Genomic DNA, 23,311 nt, shown 5'->3' on the forward strand with positions numbered 1-23,311 from the left:
TCAAACAGGAGTTCATAGTGGATTTTTTGGGAACTATTTTTAGAAGCAGATTAATACATATTTAATAAGTTCACAGCAGCAGACCTACTTATAATAAACTATGCCTATGGTAATTCTACTGAAGGAACACGTCAACCACTGTGGCTTATTTATGTGTTTTAATGCTTTTCAGACAATGGAGCTCAATGGCAAAGAACATGAATACGTAGCAGGCTTTGGCTACACAGACACTACTTGTTATTTGTTGGTTTTGGTCTTTTAATTGGATTTGATGACAGTAAGAAAAAAACCTGTCAATCTTGTCTTATTAAATTAATGTTTGACATATTAGTAGTGCCAGAGTTGACTAAAAGTAATTTAATTGTGTTAACTGGTGAAAATGACCAAATTCCCTTATGATATGGATGAAACTACAAATAGCACACTGCGATTGTAAACCAACCAGTGCAGTTTTAGTCACATGAGGTCACCAAGACCTTGGACCACTAAAATCAAATCAGTTCATCTTTCAGTCCAAGTGACAATTGGTCAAAATTTGAAGAAATTCCCTGAATGCAGAATTAAATATATCCTGTTGTTAGGCCGTGACCTTGACCTCTGACCGCCCAAATCTAATCAGTTAATCTGTGAGTTTAAATGAACAATTGAGCCAAATTTGAAAGGATTCTCTTAAGGTGTTCTTTAGTGTTCACTGAGCAAAACAGAGAAGGGTGAGGTCACATTACCTTGACATTTGACCACCAAAATCGTATCAGTTAATCTTTGAGTGCAAATTAATGTTTGTAGCAAATTTTAAGAAATTCCCTCAAGGCGTTTCTGAGATATGGCGTTCACAAATCAATCTGGAGCATTCTTTATCAGCTGAAATTCATAGAAAATTATCAGTGGCTTTTTTGTAGTTCCAATGAGAAACAATCTCAGTTGATAATTTAAACAGCAATGTGATGATTCCCAAATAAAAATTAATTAATATGGGTGACTTATTCAAATAGATTCATCTCCCCTGCAAGGTGAATGATTTTTTGTAATTTCAATACATTTTATTTGTCGGCTACAGCAACAAGGTCTGATATTACTACTTATTACTACTAATAAAGCAATAGTAAGAGACAACATGACCTTAGATTTATATCATCATGAAGAAGAGTCATTCCCAGTCCCTGGTTGGGCTTAAAAAAACAGAGACTGCAGTGCTGGCAAGTACCTTTCGAAATGAAGTAAAAACAATCTACTTAAAGCTAAAAGAGCAAATGGTAATAAAGCCAACAATGAGTGCCACTTTCAGGGATGTGTTGCTGTGTTTCCAGCTGAACGAGTGAGCTTAATGTCAGGACAGCATGAAGACAGAAAAGCAAATGGCAGAGGGGGAGAAAACGGAGGGAGAAAAGAAAACTAGGAGACAAACTGCTCTGGTTTAAAGGCTCGCCACCGGCTAAATTGTTTCGACAGTAACCATGACAATGGGAACATATGGGTTCCACAATCAACGAGGCAACCATATGCGGAGGGAAGATGGGGGCTCAGTCTTGTTCTTGCTTTCTCTTTTACACACACACACACACACACACACACACACACACACACACACACACACACACACACACACACACACACACACACACACACACACACACACACACACTTGTCCTTTGCTACACACTTCAACCCTCTGACATATTATTCAATCTGTCTGCTTTCCTCTCTGTAGCTTTCTTCCCTTTCTCAAGACATCTGACAAATTTCTAAGAGATAATACGGAGGAAATGTGGAAAGAGTAAAACTGAAGAGAAGAACTGACGCTATGACAGTGGATGTAGAGGACGAGGGTAAAGAGAGGGAACGGCAGCAGACCACAGCGATGACTGTAACTAGGGCCCAGAGCCACACTGTCAGATGGACAATATTGACACATCTTTGTTCAACTCCCACAGACTGGCCATTAATCAAATACATTTTCCACAACACAAGCACGCCGCACGCACGCACGCACGCACGCACGCACGCAACGCACACGCACGCACGCACGACACACACACACACACACACACACACACACACACACACACACACAGTGCACACACACAGTGACACTTTAAAGAACCCAAGAAACCAAGGCTCTACCTTCCTGGGAAACTGGTACTATTTGATGATGTGCCCTCAGTCTGTGTACACATAATCCCTTAAATGTTTTAAGTAATTCCTCTGACCCTCCTTTTGAATAATCCTTTTGAATCCACCTGCCTTCCTACCTGATATCCCATCGTGTCACAGTCACAGTATTATTGCATCACACAAAGCAGACGCGTGAATCTTTCCGTCTACTGACCTTATAAACATCCAGAATGCCGCATTGGTAGTCGAAGCGTGTGTAAAGCTCGTTCAGCATGGAGATGACCTGCATGGGCGTGCACTGGGCGCACACGGCAGTAAAGCCCACGATGTCCGAGAACAGCATGGTGACATCATCGAATTTGCGAGCGGGCACTGGCTGACCCTGCCACAGTTTCTGTGCCACGTCACCTGGAAATATGGAGTAAAGGAGATCCACGGTTCTCCTCTTCTCCTCCTCCAGCGCCTGGTGAGTTCGTTCTAATGTGGCCTAGTGGAGGAGAGAGGAAAAGGGGGAGATGAAGAGGTTTTGTTTTTCTTTGATGGAGGCACTGATGAAAACATTGCTAACATGTGAGAGTACTGCACCTGGGGCTTGATGACATGGCTAAAAATATGTCATGATAAAAAACATTATATCAGTTATATACAAATATATATGTCAGTCGAGGTAGATCATTCAAAACTAGAATATAACTCAGTAGAGTGCACACCTCTGCCAAGCCACAACAGTTCTCTTATATTCAATCAAGCTGCACCAAATTGCAGACACTAATATAAGTCACCTATGGTTTTTTACACCAAGATCCATGAATTATTGCCTGAGAAATCCGGGAAAACGTTAAAAAAAAATGCCCTATCTCGCAAAGTTAAAAAAAGAACCCTGGATCTGCCCCTTTGGATCCACAACAAAATTGAATGGGTTCTTTTTTATGTACCATCCTTCCACCAAGTTTCACTCAGTAGTTTTTGCGCAAACCTGCTGTCAGTCAAACCAAGTAAAAAACAAGTGGAGAGAAAACATGATCTCATTGGCAGTTAAAACCTGTGTTATACCTCTAAACCTGCTTGGGCAATGGATGAACTATCTGTTGAAATATGTTGAACCTTTGTTATATTGCTATTAAAGAAAGACTACGTTTTAATTTGAACGTGTATCCTTATATGCATATTTGTGTCTAAGGGCGAGCTTCTTGATGCCAACTCGGTGCTATACCATTGTTCAAGCAGCATGTTGACTAAGAAATTGCTATTTATAACAGTGGCCTGGGGGGGTAGCTGCAGTGAGCGAGTGATGTAGTAAGCACATGCACAGGATGGATGGGTCAAGACTCAGTGACTTGCTCAAGGGTACTTTGAAAGCCAATTATAAGAGCGAGTCCCAGGAGCCTCGATCTTCCAGCCAGAATGGATTTGAGCAGGCTACACTAAGGTTCAACCCGTCACTACAGCTGATGCATTGGATTTAAAATCAGTGTGTGGTCTCAAACATGATGGATAACTCAAAACATGGCTACAAAATGTTGAGAATATTTTCACTATTTCTATTGTTGTCATTTGTCATTTAGATTGGTGGTCGATAGTGAAGAACTGTAGACAGTAATAGAAAATGACTGTCAAGTATTTTAGTCTGCTGTTAAACTATTTAACGTAACCAAAGCCGCAGGTTGGAGATGCAAGAGGAGGACGCTGGGGGCCCTCAGTGTATGTTGTGGCCTGTTGATAACTGGTAAAGTGCTAATTAAATCACTTACACCTAACCACAAATCATGTCATCAGTTCTACCTGTGCCATGACAGAGTCAGTTAGGTGGATTTGTCAAAATAAGGGGCCATTAAGGGTCCACAATTTAAACAAAGGGGCCAATTACATATATAATTAACGAAATGACCAATCTCCCTAAAATGATAACTCATCACAGTCGCAATATCTGCCCAAATAATCACAATATAATTTATTTCTAATTATCATTTATTTTTGAATGCATATCGTTCAGCCCTACACTTCCTGCATAATGTGATTAGTTTTCTGTCCATTTTTCCATGCTGGTCAAACTGTTCCAGCAAAAACTGCATGCATTGTTCACATAATTGTCTCATAAAAAACAATATGATTGAGTCATTTTTCAACAATGGTAATATTTTCTGTAAATACTCAAAGACCCAGGTTTAAGAAGTAAACCATTCTACCTTAAGTTTGTCCATTCTCTTCTTTAGTCCATCCTGGGCTTTAGCCTGCTCCCCCACCAGGATAACGTCCCGTGTGGCATCATGGATGGGGATATCTGACAGATAGAGGCCCCTGCCCATCAGTTCCTCCAACTTATCGACACGTGGCGAGCCCAGAAACATCAGCGAGCAGGACTCCGGCACGTGGATCATCTGACCCTTCAGTTCCATGACCTGGCAGGGAGAGAAATCACATGGGATTAAGAAGGTTAATTCAGAAAATCTGGCTTTTTGATGAGTTTTTCTTGAATAAGTTTTACACTTAGAAAAAAATATAAAATTATCCTGGGTTTATGCAGAAATACACAAGCTCATTCTTAGGCTTTCATTAATATGGACGAGTGCAGTCCCCGTTCTAAATCTGCCTGTTTTCTTGTCCTGTGTTATTCCTTGTCATAAGTGAGTCCTCCTCAAACAGTTCTACCATATTCTGTCACTTTTCATTGTTTGTGTGCTGGATGTTTTGTGCAGAGCTTTCTATAAACAGTGCATGGTGCAGGGTGAAGTTCGAAAACTTGTGTTCATCCTACCTGGTTTATCTACAGTGAAGATTTTATAGTCAATGTTTGTCATAAAATGAAACTGAATTTGCTTTATTTCGCTTTATTAGTTTTCTACAACCAGAGGTAATTTTCATTATAACATACTTAAGAGACTATTATTCTGGAGATTTTAGAAGAGATAGGGATGCACAGAAAGAAAAAAAGGTATCATCCATCATCTATTATTCTTTCAAGGTCACACTGGAGCTGGAAGAAATCCAGCTGACATTGGAACGAGAGGCAGGATAAACCCCGTACAGGTTGCCGGTCCATCACACAGCTGACACACAGAGACAAACAACCAATAATTTACCCAGTTCGATGAGCCAATTAACCTAACCTGTCTGCCTGGCTTTGGACTGTGGAGAAAGCCGGAGAAAATCCACACAGGCACAGGCGGAACATGCTGACCCATATAGAGGGACTGTAAAAACTGGGTAAACTGGTGACCTAGAAATCTAGGAGACAATCCTGTCATTGTCATAATCACTGGGTTGACTCACACAGGCCATGTCCTTGAAGGACCTATAATAATACATGTAATGTTTTTCAAGATTAAATATTTGAGTGGGTGTCGGATGAATCAAGACGCAAACTTTCTAGGAAAGTACAGATATCTCTATCAGATGTGCGACATGTGTTTTTAAATAAACACGAACGAGACAGCATTTCCACAAACAGCACTGTCTCCAAGAGTACCGGAAAGATATGACGAAGAATTAGTTTCACATGGTTGCACTTGCACATAATGACAAATGTGCAGGACCTGCTTAACACAGGTGTAATGAGCACAAACAGAACGGACTGCCTCGTCTTTCTTGTAGATATATGTAGAAGAGAAACAGTGAAATGGTCTTGGGTGGGGAATTATCCAAGGAAATGTTGGGAAAAGACATAACTGCCCTTTTAAATATGACTTTTAGCTGTTTCATTGTGCTAACCACCTCTGCTTGGGGCTCTGTGGACAAACCACTCTTCTTCTTCTCCCCCCATCATTAGCTTCTCTCCCTCCTTGCTCCTTCCTTTGCTCTCTTTTCCCTTCTCTCCATCTCCACCTGTCTTACATGGCTGCCTGTCTCTTCCTCTCTCCGCGCTCTTCCTCTTTCTGTCTCCCCCATTCCTTCTCCATAGTGTCAGATAGATTATTCCGCCAGTGAGCACACAGCAGCCCTGTTTTATTTATAGCACAAGGCTCTCCTATGTCTGCATAATGCATACAGTCTGCACACAGAGGTCTACACACACACACACACACACACACAGTGTTTCCCTACGCAGAATACATCCAACAGGGAAACACACACACTGCCTTTGACACTGACATTCGTGTGTGTGTGTGTGTGTGTGTGTGTGTGTGTGTGTGTGTGTGTGTGTGTGTGTGTGTGTGTGTGTGTGTGTGTGTGTGTGTGTGTGTGTGTGTGTGTGTGTTACTATAGAAATATATATAAATATACACATGCATGGAAACATCCAGTATACAATATGCACATAAGCTTCATAACAACACAGGGTCAGAGTTCAAAACGCGTCTATCCCCTGAAACTTGGTGTGATGATGCCGTCAGTACGAACTACTATTTGACAGACTGAGAACCACATTGATTCAGCTAGCAGGTAGGTTACTCCACATTATTGTAAAAGCACATGCCTACTGTGACTGTATGACATCTGCACATTGTGCAGCACTGTATGTACAGTGTATGTATAGTACATATATATAAATGAATGAGGTTATATATTTAAATGGGCACAGGTCTCCACACTGTGCAGTATATACATGCATGTACATCTGCAGTAGGAGAATGTGAGCTTACTATCATCCATCTCCATGGAGACAGTAAAATCAGGGAAGCCAGGAGCCAGATGCAAATGAATAACCTTCCTTGTAGAAATGTACTATTCTCTGTCTCTGCTGTGTCTTTAAATGTCTTTATATCTCGACGTCTGTCTTCGTCACACTCTTTGGAATCAGTAAACAAAGTATTTGAGATGGTTACTCTTGAAATGATGAGCTCAAATGTCACAGTCATCTCCAACAAGAAAGAAAAGAAAAGAAACAGAGAATCATTGTTTTAGACAGGCAGGAAAGCTTCTTACATTGAGATCTGCAATTAACTTGTCTTCTATAATGTCAAAATAATCAATCAATCAATCAGACTTTGTTTATATCTTACAGCACTTTTCATCCAATCGGATGTAACACAAGGTGCTTCACATAAAAACCAAGAACTGTGGAAACACTATCTCACCCATCTTCAGGACATGCACAGACAACCTGCACCCCTCAAAGACCCCCCATCTCCCATCCATGAGACCTCCTCAGCCCCAACCGACCAGCGTGCATTTGGGTCTTTACCTGTGCAATGAAACGTCTCGCACAACTCCCAAAATACCAATCAGGAAACACTACAGGCAGAATTTCAAAAAAGACTAAGATTCAATTAGCAAGATAAAAAATAAAAGTGAACAAAGGAAAAAAAAAAATAGAAAGATATGTTTAAAAGAGAATAAATTTATAAAAAATCTTAAAAGAGAACAGATAGGAATGATGGAAACAAGCACGTAATAAACAGGAGTTAGCCTTTATATCTACTTCAGCTACAATACTTGGCACATGCTACTGTAGGTGCACACTAGTTGGATCAGCCAACCTGAAACCAAAGGTAAAACAAAGGTCACTAATCTAAGAAGTCCAGACTTTCCTGTGAGCACTGTAATGTCTCAAATGAGGACTGCACTGCATCACAACCTCAGACAGGAAACGTCATCAAACCGTCCTGCATCTCATCCTATGGTTGTGCTGTTTTGTTTTACTATGTTTCACTGCGTCTCTGCTGCAAGACGATCTAACTGTTGGCTTTTTGATCATGTACAGTCGGTCTAATTATACCAACATCTCACCATCTCTGAGTTTGTTTCTCTGTCACTCTCATTTTCCTGTCACAAACTCTCTCTCTATCTCACACACATACACACACACACCGATGCAGATACAAACCATACATGGACACAAACACACACACACATCCCTGGAGACAGTTGTGTTGGCCTAGTTGTGTGTCTCTGTTTAACTCAGCGCTCTTCTCTCCTGCCCGCATCTCTGTCACCACAGCAGAGAGGAGGTGAGTGAACAAAGTGAAAAAGGAAACAGAGTGGTGAAGGGAAAAAAAAAGAGTGACACAGAAAGACGGGACACAGAGGACGTGAGGACGAAGAAGGGAAAATAGTAGCACTGTAGATGTGACGAAAGCCTGTCGAGGGAGTAAAAACATCACAAAAACGTGCTGAAAGAAAATTCTATAAAAGACTTGACTGTACTTTAGGGAGGCGGAATGTAGAGAAACTGTTTTTTTTTGAAAGAGCAGATAAAAACACAACAGTATGCTTTGCCCTAGTCCAGTGCGCTGTGGCGATTACTCTTTGTAGCAAGTTGTTACACGTTTACACCAAGCTTTTGTTCAAGGTCGCTGGATTGTCACCACGAGGAGGTAACATTTTTTCAAGGGAGCTCTGTGCCCGAAATCTTCACAGACAAATTTCTTGTTCGAGTGTTATATAACTGGACATCAGCACAGCTTGTGCAGCAAAAGTAAAAAATATTACATCCTTTATGTTCTTAAAAGCAAGTTTCATCAGTATTCTTTCAGCTAGATGCATATATCAACAAATACTGATTTAAACCCAACTACTACTATTCACATGTAGAACAAGACCAAAACCAATTCCCCTCTAAGTCACTCTCTATGCATATTTGTGTTTATTTTCTGTTTATGCATGCTTGACATCTGTGTACATACACAAGTTTATATAAATGTTTTTGTACCTTGTAATCACGAGGGCTGAGCATTACGCACCCTGTGCTGCACATTTGACATATGACAGATGTATTACATGTACAGATTCAGGTTATTACCGCCATGGGCAACAGGGAGTTGAAGTAGGATGAACAGGAGCGAGGGGAGGGGAAGGGAGGAAAAAAGGCTGAAAGGGCCAGAGATGGAAATAGAGGCAGAGAGAGAGAGAGAGAGAGAGAGAGAGAGAGTGAGGACAGAGGGTGATGAGAGAGAGAGAGACACACATGATGAGACAGAGATGCACTGGACTTGGAAAAGAGGTACGAGAGAAAGAGAGGTGGAGAGGAGGATAGCGGAAGGTGGAAGGTGGAACGGACAGCTAATGGATTGTCGTTTGTGAGCAGACTCGGGCATGTCAACAGACTCTCATTTGCATGAACAAGCACTGAGCAGCAAAGAGTCAATGAGTCAGCCGCTCTCATCCTTCTCTCTCACACTCACTCACACACACACACACACACACACACACACACACACACACACACACACACACACACACACACACACACACACACACACACACACACACACACACACACAAACCCACAAAAAGCTGCAACACTCTTATCTTGTGAGACCCCGGCTGTATTGTGCGGCACTTTCACAGTACATCCCACTCTCACAGCAAAACATGTGCACAAGCACAGGCGCTCAAACTCACACCACATTACAAAACACACACACGCACAGGGTACAAGGCACAAGGACACAGGCCGTCTTTGTCACTGGCTGCTTCAGCTTAAAGAGTCGGCAGAAGGTTAAAATGCTGATTTCACATTTAAATACACCTGAGTAAAGGTAATCGGTCACTAGGGCTGTTTGAGTCACACATACACTCTTAAGTTCTTTCACTCACTGGAACATCAGTCATGTAGTTTCATGAGTCCTTTAAAAACACTCTCACACAGACATAAGTAATAATCAATTTAAAGCCATATATTTTTCTTCTAAGAAAAACATTAACAGACTGATATCATAGACTTTATATAAAGATATTCAAAGCATCTCCACTAAGTTCCATTGTATAAAAATGTATTCAAAATATCCCTTCTATGGTTCAAGCCATCCTGCCCTTCTGACATCATTTGGAGCCAGAGTTTGTGCAGTAGTGATCATGTCAGTCTCAGCTGTCAATCATAACATTTCACTGTGTTTTTATAGCATCAAATAACTCATTTAAACCAACCTTGCTGGAAAAATTGCCCTGAAACAAACAACAGTGTGTAAAAACAACATTAGAAGACAGAAACCATCTTTGAGAAACATTTGTTCGACGTGTACTTTTACTTTTTAGTCTGGTCCACTTACATGGAGGAGGCGGGATTTATGAGATTTGCTCTGGCTTCACTTTCGAGGAGCTGTCATGTTGTCCATCTTTATATTCAGTCTATGGCCTCTATGTACTAAAAGTCATTCAATTAGAATATTAATTATAGACTAAACAGAAATGGAAACACAGCTCTGAGGCCTGAATTGAGAAATGAATTGAGAAATGACAAATATGCCAACTATGCCCAAGTATTTAATCAAAATTGATGAAGCAACATCCCAAATATTAGTAGTAATGGATGGTCCACATAATGTGTTTGATTTCTGATTTCTCCCTATGTGTGATTAAGGTCCCTCTAGTAACTTGTCCTGGCTTAAAGAAGAATAACTTAACACTCAAACCACCTTAGAATCTAATAATGAAGATGGTAACTAAATGTACTAAATAACAGACCATGGAGAGAGATAAACCGGATTTAGGAAATCTCACACTCAGTTCACATTGATAGACATCACTGTAAATGCACCAGCATTGGCCGAATGTTGTTCCTGTTTCATCTGTCTCTATATGTCAGGTGCTGATGTAAGGATAACACAAGCAGACCTTTGTGAGATGGCAGAAATCATCCATCCAATGTGAGAGTATATTAAATAAGAAAAGTATGAAGCCAAGCTATTTCTATACAATTTGTCATTTCTTTAATATTCTCAAACTAAAACTAAGTTTATTTGTTGTGGTGTTTTCTCTTTATTACTTATTTTTCTCCTCTCTTACATTTTCATTCGCCCTAGTTTGTAAATGTATCCAGAGTAGACAGAGGTGCAGAGGGCAGTGATTTTCAAAGCCCTCACCACTGAACAAACAAACCATCACGGCACTGATTTATCTAGAAACAGATCAAACGTGGTGCTAATGTCAAGATTCTCTTTGTACTCCGACACGCAGGTGCACACATCCAGATGCAGAAACCGCTACAAACACAATATAGTAGCATTTGTTTTAACATCAGATGTGACACAGCAGATTTGAATATCCTGTTGGTTCCTAAACCAAGATATATTTGTTGGCTGTCACAATCTTCCTTGTCCTCTATCTCCATTTTTAACTGGCCTGCGACATGAGGTGCAAATGAGAAAAAAAGCAGGATTTAAATTTCCATCCATCTGTTATTTATACAACTATTTTTTTCTTGGGTCGCAGGGGGAACTGGAGCCAATCTCAGTCTGATATTGGGTGAGAGGTGGGTACACCCTGGACAGGTTGCCAGCCCATCGCAGGGCCAACATACACAGACAAACTTAATCTGCATGTCTTTGGACTGTGGGAGGATGAAAACTGAAGAAAAAACACATGCAGAAGGAGAAGGATTTGAACCAAGAGCGTTTCTTCTCTGCTCCACTATGCCAGGACTTAAATTTAAATACTAAAAACATCCAACTTTGTTAACATCAACTAAAAAAGAAGTTGTTGATCAGACAGCGAACTGGTTTAGGCTTGAACTCTTGCTACATGTTTGTTTTAACATCTAACACTCACCATAAGCCGCGTATCGACCAAAGGTTCGCAGAACTTTTAGTCCAGGGAACATTTTTTAAGGAACTAAAATGCTCCGGCAGACCATTGCTCACCTGGGTTTCCACCTGGGTCTAAAGACCAGGGGAGAAAGGCAAATTATCCTGTGGATGATGATGTAAGACTTTGGTTGAGGCAGCACTGGATATGTGACGAGCACTATTATGAAAACAAATTAAAAAATGCCCCAAATGCTTGATTTAAAGTGAGAAAATTCAACAAGCTACTGCAGATTGACCATGAGATGACATGGAGCTGAAGGTGGCAAATGAGTGATTCTGCGTTTGCTTTACAACTCAGCGCTTAGGCACATCATGATGAAACTACTTTTTCATGTTTCAAAACTCTGATGCATGATAATGTGTGTCAAAATCAAAACCTGGTCCCCTTCTGTCTGACAGAGAAACAGCAAGTCTAGGTGAGGAGGATTTACATGAAGGATATAGGAGGCTGTAGAGTGAGGGGAAATGAGATGATGCACTGGTTAGAGGAGAGCTTCTGACAGTGCACCCTGTGTACACTCCCCTATGTGCTGACCCCGGCACTCACACTAAGCAGAGGGACAGAGAGAGAGGCCATTTGACCTTTTCAGTAGGTCTATGGACGTCTCTCGCACAGCTCATGTCCCTGGGCAAAGACAGGAAAGAAGTCAAACTGAAAATCCACCACAGGCCACTCAAACGCACACACACAGTGCAGCACAGGGGAATGTGGCCTCTTTACCCTGGCATGTCGCCTTCTCTCGTTGCCCTTTCTAGTGAAAATGTCAGCCTGTCCCTCTCTTTCTCTCTGTCCTTTTTCCGCCTCTCTGCCCAGGTGACAGAAGATTCATACGGTGAAAAGAAAGAAAAATAGTGTCCGCCCACCTCCGCTCCGCAAACACACACTGCAACGCAAATCCTTCAAGTGTCTAGCAGATAGTGTTTGGTGCTCGGAGGCAGTGTCTAACTTTAACCTCAGCGAAGCCAGGACCGATCACTGGTGACACACAGAAAAGGGAACAGAAGAGGAAGCTACCCTGATTCAATGGGCAGTAAATGGATGAGATAGACAGATGATTATGAGGCCACTGTACAGAACCAGAACACAGATACCTCAGCTAACCTTGAGCTGAAAACAGCTGTGACTGAACAGAAACTCCCACTCATTTAGCATAGAACAAGTTTAAAACATTATAAATGGTTTATCAAAACTAGCACACAAGCTATGACCACGTAGGTCTAGTGTTTTGATCAGTGAGGCAGCAGTAATGCAATGTGATCAGAATAATACGTAGGCTGTGTATAAAGATGGACGACTTGACAACTCCCCAAAAAGTGAGGAAAAAGTGTCTTGATTGCCCCTGAATCTGCAGTTGTAAACAAATTCCTTTCCCCCCCTGTAATATCCAGGTCAGTGTGCTTCCTCCATCACTCCGTATACATTAGTTCTCATGAGGGAAGAAGACAACACTTTTAAAATTCAACAATAGACCTATTTTTGTGTGTGACTTGAGCTCAAGATGCATGTGGCTCTCTCACACGTACAAAAACACAGAGACACACAATCCTGCACCGCAGCCGGACTGATCAATTTCTCCTCTGTCAGTTCCGTTTAGCATCAGGCTGTTTGGTGCTGTCACTGACATCCTGCAGAGACCATCCGATCAATAAATAACTGGATACAGCATACAACTCTGTTTGTTTCATTGTTTCTGGCAAATTGGAACCATTTCAAATCTCACTCCTGCAAAACATCACTGGCCTGCGGTTGTGATGTAACATGTAGTGGAATGAATTTTTTTTCTTTTTTACATTCAAGATGTGACACACGCATATTATCAATGGGCAACAACATTGCTATACCTCCCTAAAAGCAAATATCTGATATTTTCAACTTAATTAAACTCTGGTCTTGTCCACACTAATGCAGGAATTTTGCTAAACGAACTTTTCCCTCTGGCTTCTCGACCACACGCAAACAGAGAGTTTTACAAGAACCTTCCAGAGAGCAGATTTTCAAAAACGTATGTTTCTCTGTATTCTTGTGTTCATGACAAATGGAGCATTTGGGAAACTATGTCTTCACAGCTTATTTCGTGCATGCCCACTGTTGCTTTGTGTAAAGAGCATGCACTATAAAAAAAAACAATGCAGCTATATACATGTTTCTTTTGTTAGCACTGCAAGGCTGAACTACAAGTTTGCAGCTAAACGTATCATCACTGCACCAAATTACTGGTACACAGACATCTGCCTCACCCAATATATTTACCTGGAACACAATGTTCTACTCTGGTATTTGGCAGATCCTTGATATAGACTTTATCGCCACCTACTGCCCCGGCATGCTTGCTTGAGCGTTTGTAGTTGTTTTTGTTTTCTCATCTGGACTGAGATATTTTGTAAAACGAGGGTCATGTGGAAAGATCATTTTTGTTTAAACAGAGGGGAAATTATCCGTTAGAAAAAATATCTGCAGTTGTACAGACAAGGCATCAGACACTATACATCCTCTCTGGGATAACACTGTGGAAACTTACTGCTACTACTAAGTATCATCCGTGAAGCCAAAGGTTGATATTAGCATAAAATATGATGCAGGTCGAGAATGTCACTGTTGTACACAGACTAAGAAAAGTACACAAAAGATCACCAAGATCAGTCTTCTCAACATTGAGCTATATGCCATTGATTTAAAATTCTTTGTTAGAACCATGTTTTAAATAAAACATATTTTGAATAAACCATGTTATTCATGAATTACCAGCCATTTCACCCACTGCAACAGTATTACTCTTTCATGTGTTATCATTTGAAGACGTTCTGGGTGACAGTGGAGCTCCATGGTGGCATGTTTGGATCAGTTTACCATGCATTTATTCAGCCATGAATACTCATACATCAGAACTGCTTGTAAGATGGCCAAATTGCCTCAGAAACCCCCTCCCCCACATCAGGGGGTGTGCACCCAGCCATTGCTTTGCCTTTTCAAAACCATCAATTCGTCATTCACACCAGCTTCATGCCACAATTGATCAGCTATGCAGAGGTGAGGAAATAAACATGTTTTAAACTTCTCTCTCTATGATAGTCTTTGATTCTTTCATTTGAATCAAAAATATTTTAACTGTTTGATTTCCAAAATGGTCGAACTGCCCATTGTACAAACCACTTCTTGCCTTGTATAACTGTCTCTGCAATAATACTCTTTAGTATATGGTAAAAAAGTATGATCTGTACAGTGTCATCTGTTATGTGTGACATCTTTACCTTCTCCTTGGTACCAGTCTGTGAGGCGTCAGGCCTGGTGCGGATGGTAAACGGGGAGGCAAGCCTCAGCAGGATGCCCTGGAACAAAGGCTCCATCTTGGGCGAAACAATCTCAAAACATTCCCTGAACGAGAGGTTCCGGTGAGGCTCTATGCGAGCCTGTCGCCTCAGTCCTTCTCCAAGCTGCAGTAGCTCCATGCGAGGCCCCAGGACGAGGTGGAACGGAAAGGCACGGCAGAACGTGGCCAGGCCGATGCGCAGGTCGCTGGGGTTGGTGGACAGAGAGAGGGGAGGCCTGCTCACTGAAGCAGCATTGGGGAGGGAGGACAGGGAAGGAGGGTGTGTCTCTTGGATTTGGAAGGACAAACACACTGTGGGGACAGAGGTTGCAAAAGGGGAGGGAGGGGACGGAGACGAGGTGGGTGAGGCAGTGGGGGACGCAGTTGGAGTCGGGGTTGTAGAGTCGCCGTCGGTGTGTTCTGTATCTTCATTGGGCAATAAAGGAGTTAGTGGTGGCACTTCCTCCACCTCAACCTCTGAATGAAAGATCCGCCTGGCAACTGCTCTGATCAACCCTGGCATGACCAATCCAACAACAGGAGCTGGGTTGAAACAGTGAAGGAGCAACATCTTTCCCTGTCCATCTCCTCGCTCTCCAACATGGTCCAACTTTCTTCTCCCTTTCTCCTCCTCATGGGGATCCTTGCACTGGAAGGAGGGGCTCTCCGATGAGGCCCGACGTCCTGTGGAGGTTCGAATGTGTTCTAAAATGGCGTCAAAGCCGTTGAAGAAATCCTGGAGGTTACCACCTACAGCCCGTAGCACTCGTTCATTTTCCTCAAAGCAGAGGCTGAAGAACTCCTCTCCGAAATGTTCCCGCAGCTCACAGTATGGTAATCCTGGGAAAGGGGGGGACGTAAAACATGAATGTGTGCAATGCAGAAACCATTACCTCTGCTCCATGGTCTGTTTAAGCTAAGATTTAAATGCAGCAAAACATAATTTCAACATATTAATCATAGAGAAGCAAAGCAATCAAATATCAAAGCCGTGCTAACATAATTAATTAATTTTGATTACATTAAATAATCATATGAATGAATTACGAAGTAAAAATAGGATTCAATTATTAAAATTTATATTAATTATAAATATAAACATACAACGAGAACAATTTAAATACAAAAATGTGCTTAAATAAAACAGTTTGGGAAGCATTAATGAAGACATCACAACTGGTCTGTTCCTAGCTGAACTCACTCAGGTTAGTTTAACACGGTGCATCTACTTATTCTAGAAATCTCTGTCCATCTGTATGTGGCTCATATATGTCGAGAATCACTGATCTTATCGGCTTCCCACTTGGCCTGTGTATTGTTAAGGGCCCCAGGTCGAAGTGCATTGTTGAATGTGGTGAGATTTGGACATGCAATATGTTTAATATTAATACAATTTGAATAGAGAGGCGACCAGCGGTCTGTAACAGCGGCGGCTGGGAATCCTCAACGTAAGTAACCACTGAAGATCACAACAACAGCGCATTCACAACAACCAGTTCGGGCTTCAGCGTACTGAGTCAAGCTTCACCAAACAGGCAAACAGCTCTGGATCACCTTCATGGTTCTGCAGACTGATTCCACCAGCAGGTCTTGCCAAGGCTCAATTACTGCAGGTCACTTTGACAGTTTCGGAACGAAAGCTGCAACCAGCATTAACAGAGACCAAGCAAACAGACAATTCCGTACAGGCAGGTTAAGAACAGCCACTACAATAGTAGCATTTAAAGCGGCATACACCCATTTGAAAGTGGTAAGACAGGAGCATAATATTGACAGCCGGGCTGATGTAGTGTTTGGTTTTGTTTGCCAAGCTTTAAATTTAGCTTTGGGAACTGTAATGTTCATCTCTGGTCAAAAAGTGGCTAAAAGGTATTTGCTCAACATTAGGGACAAATGAGGACCTTAGACAGGAGCTCAGAGCAGAAGTGCTGTTGTTTAAACTGAATGGATTATGTTGAGGTGTCATAGGCACAGATGCCTTCTTCGGCGCTAAGGCCTCCTGGACGCCTCTCTGGGGTTGTATTTCTGGCACATCCAACTGGGAGGAGATCCCTGGATGGATCCTGCACATGCTGTAGGGATTATATATGCCATCAGGGTTCCCGCGCAGGAAGAGCTGGAAGATGAGGCTGGGGGAGAGGGATGTCTGAGCTGCTTGGCTAGCCTGCTGCCAGCATGAGTAGCACCCAGATAAGCAGCATAAAGTGGACGGATGAATGGATAAACTACTTCCCAACTCCCAGTTGCTACTTGTGTAACAAGCTGCAAAAACATGCACTATAATTACACATTGAATGGCCTGCACAGCGCAAATGTGCTCTACGCTTTTATTTACTTGAACATGGACCTAAGGTTTTTCAATCACAACTAAGAGCGGGGAAGGTACAAAGAGATGGAGACAGGAAAGGGTGATCTGTAGGCAAAGGCAGGGGACCAAGAGTGGAAAGCTGAAAAGGACAGTGGCGGAGCTGGATCGGAAGATAAATGAATACAGTTAATGCATTGGAGGTAGCTCTGCACAACAAGACAGGACAGAGGATGAGGACTGGGAAGAGGTAAAACATATTTTAGAGAGAGGCAGGAAGAGATGTGAGATGGTACAGAGGGAGCACTGGGTGACTCACCAGGACAATCTGTGTGATTGTGTGTGATATGTTTTATCATGAAAAGCCACAGAGACAGTAGAAGCCTCCAGTGTGAGTCATGCTGGGTGTGTGTGTGTTTTTCCATGTGTAAATAGTTGTATACTTGTGTCTGCATGCGCACTACCTAGGACCTTTTTTTCCATTAAAAGTGTGTACAGTGTGTTTTTTAGAGGTGAAGCCTTTGGGGGATGGTTTTGGGTGGATGTGTTAAGTGTTCACACCATAGACTCTACGTAAAGATGGACAAAGCATCTTCACTTCCTCCCACTATCCAGAAATGAAGCCAAAAGCTATCTTGCACCAATGATGTCATTAAGAGTCTGTGCAGTAGCGATAGGGGGATTGAGTCACAGTAGCAAGGTCCCACAAATCAATCATAAAAAATCTGTTTCAGCTGTCAATTGTGACGTTTCACCCCGTTTTTATAGAATTCATTAATTAATTTAAACCAAACTCAAAACCAAAAATAACAATTGAAAAAACATCAGTATGATAAAAACTACTTAAAATGACAGAAACCATCTTTGAGAAAAAAATATATGATGGTGTACTTTTTAGTTTGGTCCATGTCCCATCCTCTAACATGGAGGAGGTGGGATTTATAACCCATACTGCAGCCAGCCACAAGGTGGTGATAAAGATACTTTGGCTTCATTTCTGGGGAGCTGTTATTTCGTCCATCTTTCTATACAGTAAATGGCTCACACACACACAAAAATGTGAACACGGAAGGCAAACAGCTTTCTTTTGTCTTGGTAGCGAATTAAAATAAAACAATAGTGTACAATCGACCTTAAAAACAAAGGGATGGAAATTATTTGCTAAATATAAAGACACAAACAAGCAACCACATCAAGTCATATACATAGAAGACCACACAGACATGTGCATAAATCCCCTTCTCCCTCCTCTCCCCTAATACATACACACATCTTGCTATACTTTCTTACCCAGTATGGTTGCCATGTACTGTAGGATTTGTAAGACATCTTCCTCTGAACCCGAGTTTTCTAGAAACGGGCACTTCTCCTCTCTCTTCTCTCGTCGCCGCTCATCACTGCAGACCTCCTGACACCTGCCAAAGACACAAAACAAAACATTCACATGCAGGACGAGCCATGATTAGCCAATAAGATCACGACAAGCTAATGAGGAGGAAATAAGCTAGAAGCTATATCTCTAATATGATAATGTAATAATATAATATCTATGAGATAATTATACACTGAAACACACAAATTTGATATGAAGTATTCAGTCAATCACATCCCCAAAGAGACACATTTACAATGCTGGAGGCCACAGGACAGAATTGAATTTTGTGTGTTGATGTATCATCTGTAGATATAAAAATCTTTTCAGTATATGTGCTTCATGGACAATGTTAGAACATGGTGTGCCTGGTTGAGAGTTTTTTTCTCTTTTGGTGTGTGTGTGTGTGTGTGTGTGTGTGTGTGTGTGTGTGTGTGTGTGTGTGTGTGTGTGTGTGTTCATCCTGTGGGACTTAAAAAGAGAGGAAGAACAAAGGCAGGCAGGGAGAATAAGGGGTAGTAGAGACAGTGAATGCCTCACAGAGACTGATCTGTGTCTGTGTTCATTCATTAACAAATGTAAATGTAAAAATGTAATCTACCTTAAAACTTCTTGAGTGTGTGTGTGTGTGTGTGTGTGTGTGTGTGTGTGTGTGTGTGTGTGTGTGTGTGTGTGTGTGTGTGTGTGTGTGTGTGTGTGTCTGTGAGTGTGTCTGTGTGTGTGGTGTGTGTGTGGGTGCATGAGTGACAGATATGACAGACAGGCACACAGACAGACAGGGAAGTGAGGAAAAATAGACGCAAAGGGGAGAAATTGAGTGATGGGACGCCGGGACAGGTAGACAGCGGGTGACAGGGGGAGTAGCTGAGTGTGGAGAATGACAAAAGAGGACGAGAGTCAAAATAAGAACCAGTGAGAGACACAGACAGCAACAGTCTTACCTGATCTCTTGTTGTCTGTAGAATTGTAGAGTTCTCTGCAGAGCTTCCTGAACCATCTGCGTCTGTAAGAAAAAGTCAATGCATTAGACAAGTATGTGTGTTTGTGTGTGCGTTTACTTCACAAATGTAAAACTTCCGTATTGCACATACAGTATGCTTATTCAAATTCCTACTGAGAAAGTAATTAAATACGAGAGTGTGTGTGTGTTTGTGTGTTTGTGTGTCCACAGCTGGTGTGATTTGCATTTGTTACTGACAGCCTAAGCTTGAGAGGGCGGGTCCAATGTGATTATCTGTGATGCAGCTCAAATGCCGGACTGTAGTGACAATACTAGAACATAGAGTGCCAGCTGGAGAGGTCATTCTGAGGCCTCCGCCCATTCTGCACTGATACAGTAATGTGTTTGCTTGGCCTGTGTTAATGCTGTTTTCTGTCTGAAACTGTGAAAATAACCTGCAGTAATTGATCTACAGCAAGTAAAGAAGCTGAAGCTGAACCACCGCTGGTGCACAAAGAGCTGTTCGCCTGTTTATTCAAAGTTCAGTGAAGCTCGACTCAGAATCCCGAACTGGAGAATCAGCTGCTGCTGCCGTGAATGTCACATTGTTGTGATTGACAACGTCAGCATTGGTCGCCAGTTTATTAATATTGATTGTATTGCGAGTCCGAATTGCACCAAATTCGACACTGCATTTCCTTGAGTCCTAAACAATACACATGTCAAGTGTGAAGGTGATAGGGTAAAAGGTTCTCAAGATATTCAAGCCAGATACAGACAGACAGACAGACAGACAGACAGACAGACAGACAGACAGACAGACAGACAGTCAGACAGACAGACAGATAGACAGAGATTCCTGAAATATGCCAGTGGTATGAGTGAGTATGGCACAGTTTGATTGAGTGTCGCCGTCCCTGTAGGTTATTTGATCGTGCACATAACTCATCACAGAAAGTGAAAGCACCCGTACTTGTTGTGTATCTGAGGACATAGACGAGGACATGTTCAACTTGGTACGCAGGCTGCCTGTTAAGGCACAGTGCCACGCCCCACTGCTGCACAGACGGCAAGGTGCTATTTGCCAGTTCATTCAAAGTGTATCAATATTGAAGATATGTGTCCAGATCACACCAAATTTCTGCATTTAGTAGATAGTATGTTCATCGATTATTCTCAACAACACTGGAAACAACACCTATTAACACAGAAACACTTGTAGCTACAGCGACAGCCACTCTTCAACTTAGCATCAACAGGAGTAAGATGGGCACAAGCAACTGTGTAGATCTGATAGCTGGAAAATACTCAGTGGGCTATTCAGACTATTTGTGAGAGATAACTTAGTTCCCCACTGACACATGGGTGTGAAGGTCCACAGTATACAGCTGAGTAGAAAAACAGTTTTCTCATGACAGTCCACCTCTGCATCCTTGATTCAGCTACTCATTTACCACAGAGCTTTCACAGTGTGTGCACACAGGATTCTGCAGCAGGACCAGACACACAGGCACAAAACTGTTATCACACACACATGTGCAAACACACTGTACCCATACATCATCATTAGTCTGCATTGTTACAATCGTTGGCATGTTTACTGTGCACACAACTTCATACCCCGTCACACACATTAATCTCACTCAGTCACACAACAATCGTGCTGAGATGGTAGGATTTGGTCGGCCATGATTGTCTGGTTGTTGGGATATGGTAAGTTTTTAAAGCACACATTATCAACGCTGAGAACAACAGAGTCATTTTAAATTAAGCGCACATAGACAGAGTGCAGTGGAGAAGTTCTCCAAATTTCCATTAGTATATACTGGCATGGTCTATCATAACAATTCCAGCCGAGAGCAGAGGAGAAATCCGAGGGCAGACGTTTCACGTGGGCACAGAAGCAGCGTGAGCACGGGCAGAAGAGCTGAAGCTGGAGCAAAGGAAATCTGAGTGCAAGCGCATGGTTTTGACCGAAAGCATCACAAAATCAGAACGTGAAATCGTCTGGCTCTCAAACGGAAAGACCACGCTTTTGAGTAAAAATAGAAAACAACCCATATGATCTCACCTTCTGTGGTGTTCATAAAAAGCCAGCTCCATACATCCTGCCGTACAGTTTTGTTCGGATAAATCACAGAAATTGTAGAAATAGTTCCAACACAGACAGGGAGTTTGTAAGGGATAAACAAACATTATGGTATCTGTATGAATTGTTTGCTTCCAAGGCTTCACTTACTTCCACTGCTGCAGGAAAGCTGTTAAATAACCCATTCCCCACTAATGGACTAACTAAATGTACTGAATTTATATAGCTCTTTTCTGGTCATAATGAATTCTCAAATTGCTTTACATCACAGGTCACATTCACCCATTCACACGTGTGTATTCATACTGTACTGCCCATATATATATAGAGATTCTCTATTAATCATCCATTTACACACTGTTGGCAGGGGCAAACACACTATGACATGTGGACTGGAGGGAACCAGAGATCAATCCACTGACCCTCTGATAAGTGAAAGACCCGCTTTACCGTATGAGCCACAGCTGCCCACAAATAGCTTGGCTATGTGAAATTTACATGATTTTTCTGTTTATGGACAGTTTACCTCTTTCACAGAACTTGAACTCCTTACAGTGACTCTAAGTAGTTTTGAATACCTTAAAATAACAAAATCTTCAAAATCTTTTTGATGGTACACAAACTTATAATAGTGAGAATGTCAAGTCTGTCATTGCCACAGCGCCTGGACGCCTGGAACTGCACTATGTAACAGTGCTGGAACACTAACAATCTGCTTTACAGCTATAAGAGACAAGTAGCTCACCATTCCCAGTATGGACATCATGGCAGAGCCACCAAAGAAACCGAAGAGGACATAATTTGAGGAAACGAAGAAGAGGAGAAGAGAAAGCGAACGCAGGAACTGAACAAGAGTTAATATCGGAGCATAATTCACTCGACAGCTAAAAGAGGCCAAAGGATGCAGGACAGACGCTGAACTGACGTTGTTTTTATTGGAAAGGTAACTCATAACTTTTGCTTGTTGAAGTTTCTCAGAGGTTAAACAAGTTAGCCCCACACTTCAATGTGATTTGAAACCGACATACTTGTACATAACTGCGTCGGCTACTTGCTTGCTTCGTTAGCTTGTTGGCTTTTATGCTACTGTCGACATGGCTCTTTGGCTTCTGAGGGGCTTCTGCTTCTTCTCCATCAACTTGTGAACAAATGAGTGTGTGTACAGTTTTGAGCACTGGGAGGCTCAGACCACAACTGGTATTTACGACCTAGTATTACGCATCCCACCTGTAGGGGGAGTCCGAGTATAGCCTAGAGCGAATCTTGCATTCCAACAAAGACATTTCCAATAAAACAGCTGACATGTGTACAACTGCATTACAATGACCAATCTGTGTATCCAGCAAGGTGGATCGAGCCTTTAATAAAAATGTTAATGAGATAATTTCCTGACACGGAAGATGAAACCACAGATTCATGATTTACCAGAGTAAACATAGCACACTTGTGTCACACTTGTCATATTTGTGGCCAACACTCTAGGCCTTTTGATCAGTATCATGGGTCAGTAAGCTAATGGCCACCTTCCATGTAACTGGGAGTGAGAGAGAAAGTGAATGCACACATGCAAGTGCGTGTGTGTTGTTGCTTCTGGGTCAGTGTGGTCAGGGTGAAGACAACCACAGAGAGAGCATGCTCTGTTCTCTCTGTCATGGTCCATTGCAGTCAACAACAGGCACTGCCACTGCACGCAGCCGGTGTGTGCGTCCGTGCATCCGTCC

The 23,311-nt window shown here is 42.0% G+C and overlaps 1 protein-coding gene across 1 annotated transcript in view; it reads right to left on the reverse strand.

Annotated features, from left to right (window-relative positions):
* The window catches only part of gucy1a2 (guanylate cyclase 1, soluble, alpha 2), a 42,779-nt gene that overhangs the window by 14,770 nt on the left and 4,698 nt on the right, over window positions 1–23,311 (reverse strand). The window contains exons 2-6 of the mRNA XM_035155426.2: window positions 19,503–19,564; window positions 18,480–18,604; window positions 14,826–15,724; window positions 4,299–4,511; window positions 2,327–2,599 (exon numbers count right to left, since the gene is read on the reverse strand). Coding sequence (XP_035011317.1) covers window positions 2,327–2,599; window positions 4,299–4,511; window positions 14,826–15,724; window positions 18,480–18,604; window positions 19,503–19,564 — 1,572 coding nt within the window. The remainder of the gene's footprint in view (window positions 1–2,326; window positions 2,600–4,298; window positions 4,512–14,825; window positions 15,725–18,479; window positions 18,605–19,502; window positions 19,565–23,311) is intronic.

Source organism: Hippoglossus stenolepis, chromosome 4 (assembly GCF_022539355.2).
Source record: "Hippoglossus stenolepis isolate QCI-W04-F060 chromosome 4, HSTE1.2, whole genome shotgun sequence".
Lineage (NCBI taxonomy): Eukaryota > Metazoa > Chordata > Actinopteri > Pleuronectiformes > Pleuronectidae > Hippoglossus > Hippoglossus stenolepis.